The 16,718-nt window shown below is 49.7% G+C and overlaps 1 protein-coding gene across 11 annotated transcripts in view; it reads right to left on the minus strand.

Annotated features, from left to right (window-relative positions):
• Window positions 1–16,718, minus strand: part of CSGALNACT1 (chondroitin sulfate N-acetylgalactosaminyltransferase 1) — a 321,372-nt gene that overhangs the window by 38,707 nt on the left and 265,947 nt on the right. For 10 of the 11 annotated variants that reach the window (XM_061177598.1, XM_061177601.1, XM_061177602.1 and 7 more), the window contains one exon: window positions 4,561–4,746. The exons of the other annotated variant lie outside the window; for it this stretch is intronic. In XM_061177598.1, coding sequence (XP_061033581.1) covers window positions 4,561–4,746 — 186 coding nt within the window. The remainder of the gene's footprint in view (window positions 1–4,560; window positions 4,747–16,718) is intronic. 11 annotated transcript variants of the gene reach the window in all.

Below are 16,718 nucleotides of genomic sequence, written 5' to 3' on the forward strand. Positions count from 1 at the left end.
AACCGTGGCTGTTGAGTGTTTTTAATAGCCAAAAGCTAGCACAAAATGCCTTACTTTAAAAAATTAAGATTAAATCTCCACACCTAATACTTATTAGAAAACTCAAAATGCTCCCACTTAAATAGCAAAAGAAATGAAAATACCATCAATTTAAAAATCGGTTATGAAGACCTCAAAAAAACACATGGCAAAAAGTTTGTAACGTTGGATACAAAGCTGCATTTGTACTATTCAGAGGCATTTAAAAAAGGACTGTAAGGAAATACGTCAAAATAAGACTGGCTGTGCTGTGGAGCAGGGTTATGTGTTTTTTTCTTTTCTGCTATTTATCTACATTTCTGCAATATGATAAGATACATACTTTAATATTATATTTAATTTAAGAAGTGTGTTAAAACGATCTCTGAGGAACGATAGCCATTTCAGATGAAGTGACCACAGTGGTCCATTCGGGGCACTGGGAGCCACTCGGGCCGGTCCCATGGGTCATGTGGCCCCATGGAAGCTTCCGGAAGCACTAAAGCAGATGGCATGTACAGTACCAGCACAGTGGCAGGTGCACATCTTACGTAACTTCCCCTCCAGGAAGCAGCACAGCCAGCGCCGCAGAGCCAGCCTACTTGGGGCGATGATGGGCCCCCCAAGTGTCGCCGTCACTGGAACTCCACCGTCTCATTGCTGGGCGAACCGTGTGACCCAGCATTTCGCTCAACCATGGGAAGAGGCTCCGCAGGCCTGACCAGACGGAACTTCCCCGCCTCGTGAGCCAACCATCCCCTGAGGCCTAAGTTCCACACCTCCCCGTGTCACTGGGCTTGTGGGCGTTTTCCTACCGGCAGAAAAACCCATCCAGTTCAACAAGTCACCAGAGAAGCGTCCTCGTCTCTCTTCTCTTGACTGGCCAGGTTTTCTCTTCCTCGTCCTCCCTTCCCTACTTTGGCTGGGACGCACCCTGGGCTCTGAGTAGCTACAAAGGCGACTCCACAGAAGGCATCCTCCTGGGCTCGCCGGTTTCCAGGCCTCTCCGAGCCCTTCTCTTTCTGTCCTCACCCCCCCTCTCCTCTCTTCTGTGGGGACCACAGGTCTGCTGCACAAACGCCTCTGTTCTTCGCCTTCCAGGAGCTGTTCACCCCACACCCCTGGCTCTGTGGCCTCTCTGATCTCCCTCCAGGGCCGCAGAGAGGAGTCTGGGCTGCGAATCTTCCAGGGGGTCTCACCTCCCACCGCCCAGAGGTTCACATGCACAGCCCGACGCCGGCGACTCGGGGACTCGGGGACCTGGGCGCAGGGCTACGAGGATGGGGAGGAGCTCCCTCCTGAAGCCTCCTGGGCTCCCCAGTGCAGGTCGGGGAAGCTGAGAGAAGGTCTGCCGAGCTCCTGCTGGGACACGGTCCCAGCATCCCCACCGGGACCACCCGTGGGAGAAGGGAGGGGCACTTCTCACGAGGCTCGGAGGATGTCTCTGAAAACGTGAAGTGGTTCCCTTCGAAGCCTGTTCACCCTTTCAGGCAACTGGTCCTCGCAGAGGACACGGGCTCTTCCCACCTCTGCTACCCAGAGCAGCTGGGCAGCCACAGCTCCCAGGGGCCCAGGTGGGGTGGGGCTGAGTCAGGAAGCGGTCGGCTCAGTAACAGCATCTCTGCTGGATGGAAACACAGCTGTGACCCGGGGCCAGCAAGTACCCCTGCTCTCCATGGCAACCCCCGCGCAAGGCTGCTACAGCTGAACCTGCAGATGACAAGTATGCGGGCCAGGATGGCTTCTCAGAATTGGAGTCATTTTCTTTCTCAGCACCAGGATCAGAATCATTAACTTTTTAAAATCTAAATCCACAGATTTGAAGATGCAGGTATGCACCTGTCTCAAGAGATGGGCGTCCATTTATAAAGAACCAGAGAACGTAGCAGTTCTTACTAATAATGATTCCTACAACCATGCCTGTGGGGAGTGGCGCCAGCATCCCGGGGGACAGGAGCGGCCTGCGTTCCTGGTTCCCGGACACACCCTCCCCCCACCCCAGGAGCCAGTGGACCAGGCTGATCTCACCCACAACGCCAGCTGCTTTGTCGGCATCACCCGCATCCTGTGCCTTGACACAGCTATTACATCAACAACTTTTGAGCACATTTCCCCTACTCTGCCTAATTCAATTCATCATGTCTTATAAATCTGATTTTAGATCCCTTAATCCCATCTATTTTAAATAAGTTACTTAAAGCTCTCTTGCAGCCCGTGTCCACCAAAACCCAGCCCCAGCCCTCGTCCACCACACCCACAAGTACGTCCCCCCACCCCAGTCTCCTTGTGACATAAGGACAGCACCTAAACAAAGCCCGCGCCTCCTGGAAACCTTGAGGGGTGGAAACTCGGAGAGTCTCCCTCTGAGGGAAAGGGAGCAGAGGCATCGCGGCAGGATGGGGTTTTCAGCCAACGAGCTGCAGGCACAATGGCAAAGGCAAAGCAAGCTGGCCACGCGAATACCTCCCTAGTCATATTTTATAGGGCAGTATCATTCTTATCCACTATGCAAATTAAAGATCAAAACAAGGACTCTGGAGCTGGCTGAGCGCTTAGTTGAACACCTTTTCCCGCTTTCCGCCACTAGGTGCCGAGCTTCCTGTGGGTTTGCTGTTTCTGCTCCCCGTGCAGGCAGACCCGTGCTTGTCCTGCTCTCCTCCAGGGGTCCAGGCCCCAGGACCAACAACTAGATGGGGACACCTCCAGGAATCCAAGATACGGCTCCCCGGTCTGCTGCAAATGTCTGCTCCTTCAGTAGGCGAGGAGCTTACCAGATGCGGACGTGACCCCCTCCATCCTGCCTTCCACTTAAGGACCTCAGAAATCATGATGCCGAAGGTCCCCGCCCTCACTCAGGACGAGCGGACGTGGCTGTGGCCAGTGCTGCACTGCTGAGCCCAGAGGTGTCTCCACTTTCACCCCCGCCTTTCCTACCTTCCCTCATGGAGCCCAGGTTCCCCCAGCTGGATACCTGCCCCCTCTGACACCCCTGCCCCACTTCCAGGGCCCGGTCCATCCTGCACATACCCTGGGGCCCTTAGCTTCCTATAGCATCACTCTACGCCTGCTCTGCCCCAGCTCAGAAGCCCCCCAGCTTCCCACAGCCCAGAGAGCAAAGCACCAATACTACAGCCAAGCCTTCAAACCCTCCCTCATCTGGCTCCGAACTCCTGTCCTAATTGCAGGTCCTGCCCCTGCCTCACGTGAAATTGGGTTTACGTCGAGCATATACAACTACTCTTCCCCCTGGAGAAATTGGAACCGAAAGTGCAACGCTGGTGGGAATGTAAAATGGTGCAGCTGTGGAAAAGAGCCTGGCAGTTCCCTCAAAAGTTAAACACAGAATTATAATCTGACCCAGGCATTGCACTTCTGGGTGTGCACCCAAAAGAGCTGAAAACAGAGACTTGAACAGACACTTGTACACACATGTTCACAGCAGCATCATTCACAGCAGCCAAACGCGGCAACACCTCAGACCTCCACGAACAGGTGAATGGATGGACAAAGCGTGGCCTATACATGCAACGGAATATTACTCAGCCTTAAAAAGGAATGACATTCAGACACATGCTACAGCATGGATGGACCCGAAAACGCGAGCTAAGTGGAGTCAGCTAGACAGAAAAGGACAGAGACTGTATGACCCCCCCCGTACGAGGAGTCTAAAGTAGTCAAATTCACAGAGACAGGCAGTAGACTGGGGCTCACCAGAGGCTGGGGCAGGGGGAGGGGAGTTAGTGTTTAACGGGCACGGAGTTTCAGTCCAACATGATGAAAAAGTTCTAGAAATGCGTGGGGATGACAGTTACACACAGTGTGAGTGTACTTAATGCCAATGAACTGTACACCTAAAAATGGTTAAAATAGGGAATTCCCTGGTGGTCCAGTGGTTAGGACTCCGTGCTCTCACTGCGGAGGGCGTGGGTTCAATCCTTGCCTGAGGAATTAAGATCCTATAAGCTGCGCAGTGTGGCCAAAAAAAAAAAAAGCTTAAAGTGGTGAATTTTAGGGGCTTCCCTGGTGGCGCAATGGTTGAGAATCTGCCTGCTGATGCAGGGGACACGGGTTCGAGCCCGGGTTTGGGAAGATCCCACATGCCACGGAGCAACTAGGCCCGTGAGCCACAACTACTGAGCCTGCATGTCTGGAACCTGTGTCCCGCAACAAGAGAGGCCACGACAGTGAAAGGCCCGCGCACCGCGATGAAGAGTGGCCCCCCGCTCGCCACAACTAGAGAAAGCCCTCGCATAGAAACGAAGACCCAACACAGCCAAAAAAATAAAATAAATTAAATAAATAAATAAATAAGTCAGGAGCTCTTTAAAAAAAAAAAATTGGTGAATTTTATGTTATGTGTATTTTACCACAATAACTGCTGTCCTGTGAAAAGGCCTGGCACTTTCTCAAGACACAGGTCCCCACCGGTCCCCCCTCACCCCTTCTAAACAGGACCCTCCTCCCCTGGGAAGATTCCCAGGCTTTCTCAATCCCAAGTGATCCCTCGCTCCTCCAGACACGCGGATCTGAGCGCTTACACACCTCTGTGTGGAGCTGCTCTCCTGGCCCGTGACACGTGTGCCCCCGGACATGGTCTAGTCCAGCCTCTCCTTTTACAGACGAGCACACCGAGACCCAGGGAAGCTGTTTCCTCCCTCGAGGTCGCCTTCCGTTCCCAACACGAACCCCTCAGAGCAAAGGAAGAAGCAGGAACGCGGGCAGCAGCGTCTGAGAAGTCAGACAAACAACATAAGGCCTGTGGTAAGAACCATGGTTCACAGCTCCTTTACCCTCGGATAACCCTTACAAGCCCCCTTGGAGCTTTTCTCTTTCTTTTACACATAGCTCTAACAGCTGCTAAATAACAATGATCTGAGTTCAGAGTCTACAACACATTAAAAGTAGTAAATTTTGAAAAGGGGGGGATTTTCATGAAAAAAATTATTTCCAGAAAAAGGAGAGTATATGCAGAAAGAAAAGGTGTAACAGGCAGAAATGCTGACAGTAGTAAGTAGTGACAGGTCACCTCCTAACAGCAGGGGGGAGACAGAATGTTATTATTTTGTTTTAATTTAACAGAAATGTCTGGGATCATCTAATATAAAGAAAAAAAAAATACTCCACCCATGTAAACTGCCTTTGAAGACACCACTGTAGGAGCCTAATCCCCTTAGTCTGTTCAGAAAGAGAAACTGGGACATACCTGAGAAAGATTTCATTTCACAACAGTAATTTTCTACTATTGTGGTGCTTCAGTTATCTAGAGAATTCCACTTAGATGAAACGTCTCACTCCCAGGCCACGTGGGATAACAAGACATCATCACAGTGCCATCTGTTGTCGGCTCTATTTTCTTAGGGAAAGTAGCAGACACTTGACATTTGCGAAAGACTGCCATGAATCCCCAGATGCTCAGAGACTACAATGTAGATAATTCTCCCCATAAAGACAGTAAAAAGTAACCACTTTACAGTTTTCCTCCTCTGCCAGGTTATGGGACGCCTGCACACACCTTGTTTCTCCTGCATCACAGGGCATCAGCTCACAGCCGCTTCTGCACTTGTCCTGACTCAGGTTCATCACCATTAACTTTCACTAAACATTCCTTTTGGTAAGAAACGGCTGCACCGACTGATGTCCTTGCTGAAACAATTCATGAATCCCCTTTCTTATTCCTATTTATTGCATTTGTTCATGCTGTAGATCCATGCAGACAAACTCAACATTTGGTTCTTTTTTTTTTTTTAATTATTTTTATTTATTTATTTTTGGCCGCGTTGGGTCTTCGTTGCTGTGTGCGGGCTTTCTCTAGGTGCAGCGAGCGGGGTCTACTCTTCACTGCGGTACACGGGCTTCTCATTGCGGTGGCTTCTCTTGTTGCGGAGCACGGGCTCCAACACTTGGTTCTTAATCCATCAAGAATTTCTAAGAACCTCACTTACTGAGGGTTCCCCTTACTTCATCACTAATACTGGCAGTCGACTTTCTTTTCAGAGCCATCTTTTCCCCACAAAGCTACATATCAACTCCATGAAGACAATCATGTATCTGATACTAAGTGGGAAGCGAAGACATGTTATGATCCCAGCGCAGCAGTGGGCTGGGCCCCTCACCAGGTGCACCACCAGCCACGCACAATTCATAGTCACATGACATGGTTATTTTTATCCTTATTGATTTTCCTTATGGGTATCATTCACCATGGACTGTGTTCTCCATTAGAGATATAAAGAGGGATGTGATAAAAAAAAAAATCACTGTGGGGACTTCTCTGGTGGCACAGTGGTTAAGAATCCGCCTGCCAATGCAGGGGACACGAGTTCGAGCCCTGGTCCGGGAAGATCCCACATGCCGCGGAGCCACTAAGCCCGTGCGCCACAACTACTGAGCCCACGTGCTGCAACTACTGAAGCCCGCGTGCCTAGAGCCCGTGCTCTGCAACAAGAGAAGCCACCGCAACGAGAAGCCCACGCACCGCAACGAAGAGTAGCCCCCACTCGCCACAACTAGAGAAAGCCCACATGCAGCAGCGAAGACCCAACGCAGCCAAAAATAAATTAAAGATTAAAAAAGAAAATCACTGTGCTCTCAGAATTCACATTCTAGAGAGAAGGCAGACAGGTAAACCAAAGAGGCACATATAACATGCTAAGCACCTGAGAGTCTGCCCACGGTGCAGGGAGCAGAAAGGAGGGCGTCTCCACCTGCTGAGGGTGTGGACAGGCTGACAGACAATATTTCACCAGAACTGGAGACTGGGCGTTTGCCAAGACTACAAAATCAGAGAGAACATTCCATGGAAAGATAACAAAGATACTGAACAAACAAAACCAACTTGTTATGTTTGGCAAACTTGCAGCAGCTCAGCCCGGCCGGGGCACAGGAGGCAAGCGCAGGAGGTGAAGCTGGACAGCGGGGTGGGGCACAGCACGCCGGCCACCAGGGCCTCCTCAGGAGCAAACTCCCCCCGAGCGCAGGGGAGAGGCGAGGTGGCTTTAGTGCCGTCGCCTGACAGCGGCGTGGATGGAGGACAGGGGGTGAGATCAGAGCAATGAGGGAAGAAGCCCTGTGACTCAGCAGGAAACTGAGACAGCGCCAGTGAGAGGAGGGCCAGTGGCAAAGGCTGGAGAGAACCGGTTAGAGGTGAGAGGGCAGGCGAGGGGAGTGAGCTGCAGGTGAGGCGAGGCCTATGAGTTAAACTCTGAAATGCTGACTTGAGGAGCTTGTGTCTGAAGCTCAGCAGACGGGCCCTTTTCAGACAGCGTGAGATGCCCCAGCGTTGGGGGGGCTGTGGAAGTGTGGAGAGTGAGAAGAGGGGCCCCGGAGGCAGGTGCTGCGCAGCCAGCAGGGAGGCGGCCAGGTCAGGCGCAGGATGGGGCGGCAGGGAGCTCACAGTGGGCCAGGGCAGCTCAGCGCCCGCTGCTGCGTCAAGGTCAAGTAAGATGAGGACGGGGCAGCCCACTGGATGGCAAGCGGCCCAACGCCTTCCGGTCATGACGTTCCCGGAAGCGACAGGGTCTGGAGCAAATCTGAAAGAGGGTGAGAGGTCGAGTGGCAGGAGTGAGCTAGGTGAGGAAAGCATCTTGCTTCTGTTTCCTGGAAGTTGTCAAGTTCCTTCCTGTGCCAGGACCTTTGCCCCTTCCTCCGCCTCTGCCTGGGATGCCTCCCCAGGCTGGGCACTGCCGGATCCTTCCCCCCGTTGTAGGTCTCGACCCAGATGCACCTCTTCCAAGAGGCCGTCTCCCATCCCCCTCGGTCCCCTCTTCCACACGCCCTGTTCTAGTGCCGTGGCCGCCCGTTACCTGAGGCTGTTCACCCTCCTCGTCCCTGTGCCCCCCATAGCTGAGCTCCACGGGAGCCAGAGGTCTGCTTCTGCAGCACAGAAGGCGGGTGGGATGGGGAGGTGCTGGGTAAGAAGGGGCGGACCCAGCAGAGTGGCAGCCAGAGGAACTCGGAGGGTTGAAAAGTCCTTCATGAAGGACTTGAAAAATAGGAGAAAGAACAAGTCCGTCACGCGCTGAGAGGAAGAAGCAAACAGAAATAGACCACGAGGCTACACGGATGGAAGGAGGGGTGGGGTGGGGTCCCGGGGTCCCACCCAGGGAAGGACCAGGTCTGGGACAGAGAGGGGGCAACCTACCCCCCCAGCACAGGGCATGAGGCCAGCGGGGTGCGGACCACGCAGGGGTGGGACGAGGAGCCCAAGGAAGCACGAGAACGAGCGTCCAGTTTCTCGCGCAGCAGGAGGAAGGCCGGGCTGAGAATGGGGCTTAGGGGCGACACAGGCTGCAGGGCGGGCCGGGCCGGTGGAGAGCCGGGGCGGCACGGGGCAGGGCGAGAGGGGTCCACACCCGGGCACGGGGGCGCAGGGGGCCCCTGTGAGCCCCGACAGAGCACGTGCACGAGGGGACTGTCCCCGGCGGCGGGAGGAGCAGAGCAAGGAGGGGGACACAGGACTTGCGGATCCAGGCCGGCTCTGCGGGACACACGTGCAGGGCCAGGGGGTCGGCACCGCGAAGAAAGTGGCCGAGGGGACTCACCGGGGTCCGGCCGAGGGTGCGGGGGAGAGCCGGAGGCAATGCACGATCGGAGGGGGAGAAATCAGGCCAAGTGAGCATCCGCACCTCGGGGGCCGAGGTCAGAAGTGACAGCGGAGTCACGGGAAAAGGCTCCTGAGGACGTTTAGGTTTCGTGGAAAAGCGGGCTCCCGGGGAGGCCAGGCTTTCACACTGGCCGGACAGACCGCGACCCCACCGTCTCCTCTCCACCGGAGCTCTCACTCTGCGGGGACGGGGTCTCGGGGGATGCACCCCTCTCCTTCCTCTAGGGAACCAACATGGAAGCCACACAGAGCGACGCTGCCGGACTGAGCAGAGTCTGAGGGGCCTCGAGCGGGGACCAGGGTGGGGAGGGTCTCAGGGCTCCAGAGCAAACCCGGGGACAGGAAGTCGGACGCCGTTATCACGCTTCCCACCAGCCGCGGACGGCACGTCCAGGATGTGGGAGAAGCAGCAACTCAAGATACAGCAGCAGCAATGCGCAGGGGTTAAGGGTCAGAGAGCGGGGCATGTGTGACCTCGCCGTTTTTCTGGTGCCCTTGAGCTGTGTGTGCACGACTACCCGTCCAGCTCACCCCGAAGCAGAGGCCACGCAGCCCAAACAGCCGTGCCTGGCCGTGGCTGCTCAGACCATGTTCACAAATATCACCTCGGTTCGAAGGAGGCTTCCAGAGGGTCCGCCCTTTACCACGTCCTTTTTACAGACGGGAGAATGGAGGCCTTTGCAGAAGGTAAGTGAGTACGCACGTTACGAATGACATGCTCACAGGGTGACGGGCAGCACGGCTGCGAATCCAAGAGCCTGCCATGCTCAAGCTCTTAAAGGTCAATCAACCTCACCATCAAAAGGATGTTTACAACTCTTCTTTCTTTTCTGTTCTTCCTTTCTTTTTGAGATTGACTTTTGAGAACAGAAAAACATCAATAAAGATACTTCAGAAAGATTATAACTGTCCAAATTATATCAGAAAAGTCAGTCTCAAGACTCACTTTTGAAGATTGAGATAACGTATTATGGATTGATTCATTGATACCACTTTCCTCATCTTTAAGAAACGGGATCAATAAAAATACAGCCCTATTTCTTTATACGGATGTTGTGAAGGTTAAATAAATTAACACATGTAAACATGCCTGGTACCCAGGAAGCACTCGGTGATGTCAGCAGTGGTAATAACGATAATGATGTCATTACTATTATTATGACATCCTGCCCCTTTGCCCCATTCGTCGTTGACTGCATCACTGCTCTCAGTCAGATGGGTCCGGGCTTGGGAAAGCCCTCCTCTTGCTGTGCTATATATCAATACAATGGCATCAAATATGCTTGGAAGCTGGATCCAATAACTCATTCTTTTAAGTCACTGTGGACCCAGAGACCAGGATTCTTTATTTTTTTTAATTTTATTTTTTTATTGGAGTATAGTTGATTTACAATGTTGTGATAGTTTTGGGTGTACAGCTAAGTGATTCAGTTATACATACATATATATATACACATACATATATTCTTTTTCAGATTTTTTCCCATTATAGGTTATTATAAAATATTGAGTATAGTTCCCTGTGCTATACAGTAGGTCCTTGTTGGTTATCTATTTTACATATAGTAGTGTGTATATGTTAATCCCAAGCTCCTAATTTATCCCTCCCCTCCTTTCCAACCTTTGGTAACTGTAAGTTTGTTTTCTATGTCTGTGGGTCTATTTCTGTTTCGTAAATAAGTTCATTTGTATCATTTTTTAGATTCCACATATAAGTGATATCATATGATATTTGTCTTTTTCTCTGTCTGACTTACTTAGTATGATAATCTCTAGGTCCATCCATGTTGCTGCCAATGGCATTATTTCATTCTTTTTTATGGCTGAGTAATATCCCATTGTATATATGTACCACATCTTCTTTATCCATTCATCTGTCGATGGACACTTAGGTTGCTTCCATGTCCTGACTATTGTAAATTGAGCTGCAATGAACACTGTAGTACATGACTCTTTTTGAATTATGGTTTTCTCAGGGTATACGCCCAGTAGTGGGATTGCTGGGTCGTATGGTAGTTCTATTTTTAGTTTTTTAAGGAACCTTCATACTGTTTTTCCATAGTGGCTGCACCAATTTACATTCCCACCAACAGTGTAGGAGGGTTCCCTTTTCTCCACACCCTCTCCAGCATTTATTTTTTGTAGACATTTTGATGATGGCCATTCTGACCGGTGTGAGATGATACCTCATTGTAGATTTGATTTGCATTTCTCTAATCATTAGCGATGTTGAGCTCTTTTCATGTGCCTTTTGGCCATCTGTATGAGACCAGGATTCTTGATATTCTGGTAAAAGTCCTGGTGATATACAAACTAGCATATATAAAATCTGAGTCAAGGTAGTTTCTTAGCAATACTGCAACAGAATTTTTTTACCCGTTGCTTGAGAAACCCATTTCTAATGTATAATATCAACTGGAATTTTCAAATCACTGACCTGTAGTTATCAGATACCACAACCCTTTATCTGACTACACCCCCCCATACTGGTTAGCACCACCCTGCACTGTAGCACGCCTACACCCCTCCCATCATCAGCACAATTAGAGCAGCCTCCTTCCCGCTGCGGACACATCCAGGCCCCGAGCTGTCCTGACAGTCGCTGTGCTTGGCACCACCTAAGCCAGAGACCCCGGTCTAACCCTGGCTTCACACTGGCTTCACAACACTTTAAACAAGATATTTCACGACATCGAGCTCTTACTTCCAGGCCTTAAAAATTGAATCACAGGGTAAGGTCAAAGCATCCATGTCAACTGCTTTGTGCTTCAAGGAATATCCTAAGTTGGACCTCCTGTAAGCATTTATTTTATTTGGCTAACTTATCCAATTAGTCAGTGGCAAGAATTCATTTTAGCTTTACAGATAGGCTGTAACACTGAACCACTGGATATCTGGGGGAAAGCATGTATGTTTCTGTGGAACTGCCACAAGACAGATCAACCACAGCAAGCTGAAGAGTAAAAGAATCAGAAGGCCTGGCATACAGGTCATCATTTTCTACCACAACAGACAATGGTCCACCTGCATTTGTCTTTGCTGGTAGGAACTGGTCAGCCTTAGAAAAGGCAGATTCTTGGGCACCCCCCCACCAGACCTATTAAATTGGGGAACGACTGGTTTACCCCCAAGTAGCCATTGCAATAAATAATAATGTTCTGAATCGATGGAGCTTTGCTGGGAGGGGGCCGTGATCAGAGGCCCACGGAGCAGGCCCCAGAGCACGGCTTGGCCTGCGACCCCCCCTGCTTCCAGGGTCACAGAAAGGGAGAGGAACTGAGGTCACAACAGCGAGGAAAACTAACACGGAAAGAAAGCACTTTTCAGACCCCAATCCTCTTTTTTTTTTTTTTTCTGTTTGAACATCTCCTTCATAACATGAGAAAGTTTGGAGCTATGGCCCAAACTTTAGCAGTATTTTAAATGAAATGTGAATGATGAATCATTTCTTGCAAACACTCTGGGGCCACAAGGGCAGAAGGAAAGGCAAGAGGCTAGTGAGTGATGGGTTCTGCTTCTGTGAACCATCAATCCAGTCGCTCCTTCACTCCACGGTCTCTTGATACGCACCTTCCATCACGGTAACAGACTAGAGCCATGAAGATGAATAAGACCCAGGCCTGCCTGGAGAGCACTGTGGTTAGGGCGGGGGAGGCGCGGTGAGAAGCCCCTGGCTCTGTCCCGGAGATGTGGGGACTGAGTAACAGAGAGGAGGTGGACGTGTCCACGCAGAAAGCTTCGGACAGTCCTAAGGCTGGGCGAGGGGCCAGGCGGGTCCCCCGTCTCCTACACCTGTGAGTCACACCAAGGTCAGACCAGTCACTACCACACAGGTTATTGGTTTTGCTTGGATCCTGGTTTGTGGATTTTCTTTTACTTTTTGACAATCACTGTAGCTAAAATATAACAATCTCGATCCTAAACTGTAAAAAAGTATGTCCTAATCACCATAATGGGTTGCGAAGAAAACCCCGTTGAGATTAGCTTTCTTTTAGAAGAATGAATCCTATGCCACACTTTCTTCCCCATCCTTAGAAACAGACATGGACACACGCCTCAGCTTGATCACCAGGGAAACGCGCACGGTGGGGAAGTGAACATGCTTCTCTGGGGTGAAGAGCACACTAAGAAACAATGTAACGCCGACTACTGGGGGCTGTGAAGTCTGTCACCCAACAGGAACATCCCGTTTAGTGAAACAATCTGCTCAGAACACCGAGCTATGTGTCCGTCACCCCGTGAGGTGGCACGTCATAAAGGGACACCTTAGATGAAAGAGCCAGGGACGTTCTTACACAGACACTGCCCCAGGAGAAAGAGACACTGAATTTAATTCCAGTCAACGATTAACTTGCTCTGTGACTTTGGACAAAGTCAATTCTCAAAGCTTCAGGTTCGCCAACTACACAGGACACACAACAAACAGCACATGACTCACTGTGTCCGTGAAATCACAATAAACCCAGAGAAACACATCTTAGGGTTATGAGCCTCTAGAGAATTCCTACAGCAACCTTACTCACATAGCCTGAAACTGACCTACTAGTCAAGCATAAAGTAATTCCACAGCATATCAAAACAAGGTGGTCTGTTAGGCTATGCAGTTTTCAAATGATAGTTTAATATAAATTTTTTTTAACTTAGAGAATGTGAAAGAACAGATACCACTTAACCTATCTAGGTGGCAGTACTCCATAAATATTTTTTCTCAAGTATGTCATGACCCCCAAATTATCTGACAAGGTTCCCATCAAGGGAGGGCCCATCCCCTTGAATCTGAGTGGGCTTGTGGCTACTTTGCCCAAGAGAGGACCTCGGAGTGATGCAGCTGCCACTTTGTTTGCTGGAACGTTTTCTCGTGGAGCCCAGACCACCACGTAAGAGGTCAACTACCCCAGGGTCGCCTAGCTCCAGGGACCGTCCTGGTGCTCACGTCACCACAGCGCAGCTGCCAGACTTGCAAGGGAACATTTGGGTGATTGTCTCCCCAAGGTCGACTCACCCCAACCTTCCCGCCTTCCCAGATGTGGCCCCAGATGAGCTGGAACAGGGACAGTCATCACCACTGGGTCCTTTCTGAACTCTGGACCCACAGAATCTGTCAGCATGTGAAAATGGGGATCAAAAGCCACTAAATTCTAGGACAGTTTGCAATGCAGCAGTAATAATGGAGCGAGAGCAACTGATAAGGGCGTGCAGACACGAAAATACACCATGCTGGTCACCACAAGCAGATGCAAACACTGCCAGCCACCATGATTGCAGTATTACTGACATCTTCCTATGACACACAGGGCACATACCAGAGCAGATGGCCACTTGACCTCAGCAAGGAGCTGTGCACAGGGAGTCCCCGGATGGGACTAAATATTCCTCAGAAGAAAGTTCTGGGTCCACCAAACACATGAACAAATGGGCAGCTGAGATGCTAAAACCCCATGCAATTAAGTGTGATCTCAATAAATTTAGCTTAGAAAACTTTTCAAGACGATGACATCAAACTTTTACTTTGGCCATAAGATCATGCAAATAAACAAAGATCCCTTGGTCAAGTACCCACTGACAGCTGTTGTTAATTTCATCTCTTGGTGAGATCTCTAAAAGAAAATGTACCCTGGTTATGTAAACTGTTAACTTGGGAGACAAACTTTAACACATCATGATTACCTCAAGTCTAAATGGCCTAAATATACCAATTTTAAAAAGGAGACTGGCAGAGTGGATTAAAAAAAATGTAACATAACTCCAGCTGTTTACAAGAAACTCACTTCAAATTTGACAAATGACATGGATAAACTGAAAGAAAAAGGGTGGAGAAAGATGTACCACGCAAACATTAATAAAACAGGAGTGGCCATATAAGATAAAGTAGACTTTAGAGCAAAGAAAATTCCTAGAGACAAAGAGGGACATTATAAAATGATAAAGGGATCAATCCACCAGGAAGACATAATGATCCGAAATACATATGCACCAAACAACAGAGCCTCAATATACATAGAGCAAAAACCAATAAAGCTGAAAGGAGAAACAGACAATTCCACAATTATAGTTGGAGACTTCAATCACCTTGTCAGCAACTAATAGAACTACTAAACATAAAATCATAAAGGATACAGAAGAAAAAAAAAGGGGTACAGAAGATGTGAACAATACAGTCAAGCAACAGGACCTAACTGACATATATAGAATACTCCACCAAACAACAGAATGATACACATATTTTCCAAGCACCCATGGAACATTCAATAAGATAGACTATATCTTAGGCCATAAACAAACCAACAATCTTAAAAGAAGTGAAATTATACAGAGTGTGTTCTCTGATCATGATGAATTCAAAGTAGAAACCACTAACAGAAAAACAAGGAAATCGCTAAACACTTGGAAATTAAACAACACACTTCTAAATAATCCATGGATCAAAGAGGGCATCTCAAAGAAAGTAAAACAAAGTACATTCAATTAGATAGTTAGGGCTTCCCTGGTGGTGCAGTGGTTGAGAATCTGCCTGCCAATGCAGGGGACACGGGTTCGAGCCCTGGTCTGGGAAGATCCCACATGCCACGGAGCAATTGGGCCCGTGAGCCACAATTACTGAGCCTGCGCGTCTACAGCCTGTGCTCTGCAACAAGAGGGGCCACGACAGTGAGAGACTCGTGCACCGCGACGAAGAGTGGCCCCCGCTTGCCACAACTAGAGAAAGCCCTCGCACAGAAACGAAGACCCAACACAGCCATAAATAAATAAACTAAAAAAAAAAAGGAAATTATTATTTAAAAAATTAGATAGTTAACTTGCTGTTTAAGGTTGTTAGATACAGAAGAGCTGGTGTTATAGGACATCAACCAAGAATAATTATTTTGAAATTGATTTGGAGTCATTTTTTTCTGACAGCATTACACAGGTCTGTTATCTGTTAAGCCACCCCTAGTTCACGACAGTGAAAGTATGAGTAAGGGCCTGGCACACTGTAGGGGCTCTGTTAATGCCTACTGAATGAATCAGTGCTTGGCTTTCTCTCCGTGGACTGAGAAGCAGGAGGCAGGAGCGCAGACCCCAGAGCCAGGTCACCTGGGTTCAAGTGCCAGCTGTGTAATCCTGGGCAGGCGACTGAAGCTTTCTTTGCCTCTGTGTCCTCGCTTGTAAATATGTCTTATGTAATATAAGACCCGTCTCATGGGGTCCTCGTGAGGACTGAAGTACACATAGAGCACTTACTACACAAAATTCTTGAAGCACTCAGTAAGTGTTAGCTAGCGTATTATTTGGGGAGAAGGAAAGGACCAAATGAAGGTCATGTGCTAGTTACAGAGAGAAGGTCAAATATATTTCATAATGTTCCACAAAGAGTATCACAACTTCCAGAGACCAGCCCCCAAACGGGCACGGGCTTGAAAACTATTACCTGGGAGGGTGTTCCAGCTCTAGGGCTGGCGATTCCTTCAAGGCAGTGGTTCACAACAGCGGCTGCACACTGGGGTCACCCGGGGAGCTTTAAAAATAGCGATGCCCACACCCCGCCCCCAGAGATCCCGATTTAGTTAGTCTGTAGCGTGCCCTGGACTCCCCAAGAGATTGCAACGTGCAGCCAGGGTTGGAAAGCACTGCTTTAGGGACTATGACGTCAACGCTTCCACAAGCCAGTGATTTCCAAATGGAGCAAGGCCATCGCAGGAGCCGGGGGCTGCACTGCAGAGCAGTTCTAGGAGGTGAGTACGGAGAGGAACGATGCCCCCTTCTCCACCCTGAACCACTCTGACACTTCACTCTAAACTGCCCCAGGAGAGGAGCATCCTGGCTGCAGGGGCCTGATGTGGCAGAGGTTTCATCCCTTGGAGGCCTGACGTTCATGTGAACTGGTGTGAACAACCCTGAAACCAAGAAGAGCTCCCCGCCCTCACGGCTTGTCATCCTCCTTAAAATGGCTGTTCAGTACTCTGTGTATCTTCACCGAGTGAGTACCAATAAGGGGCTTGAGAAACCCCGGGTTTCCCCGTTTTGTAAAATCCACTTTGGGTTGCCAATGTGTGAATGGTGGACATTTCTGTGAGAAGAAATGGAGGGGGAACCCTGGGGGCACAAGGACACCATGAAT

The sequence above is a fragment of the Eubalaena glacialis genome, chromosome 20 (genome assembly GCF_028564815.1).
Source record: "Eubalaena glacialis isolate mEubGla1 chromosome 20, mEubGla1.1.hap2.+ XY, whole genome shotgun sequence".
Lineage (NCBI taxonomy): Eukaryota > Metazoa > Chordata > Mammalia > Artiodactyla > Balaenidae > Eubalaena > Eubalaena glacialis.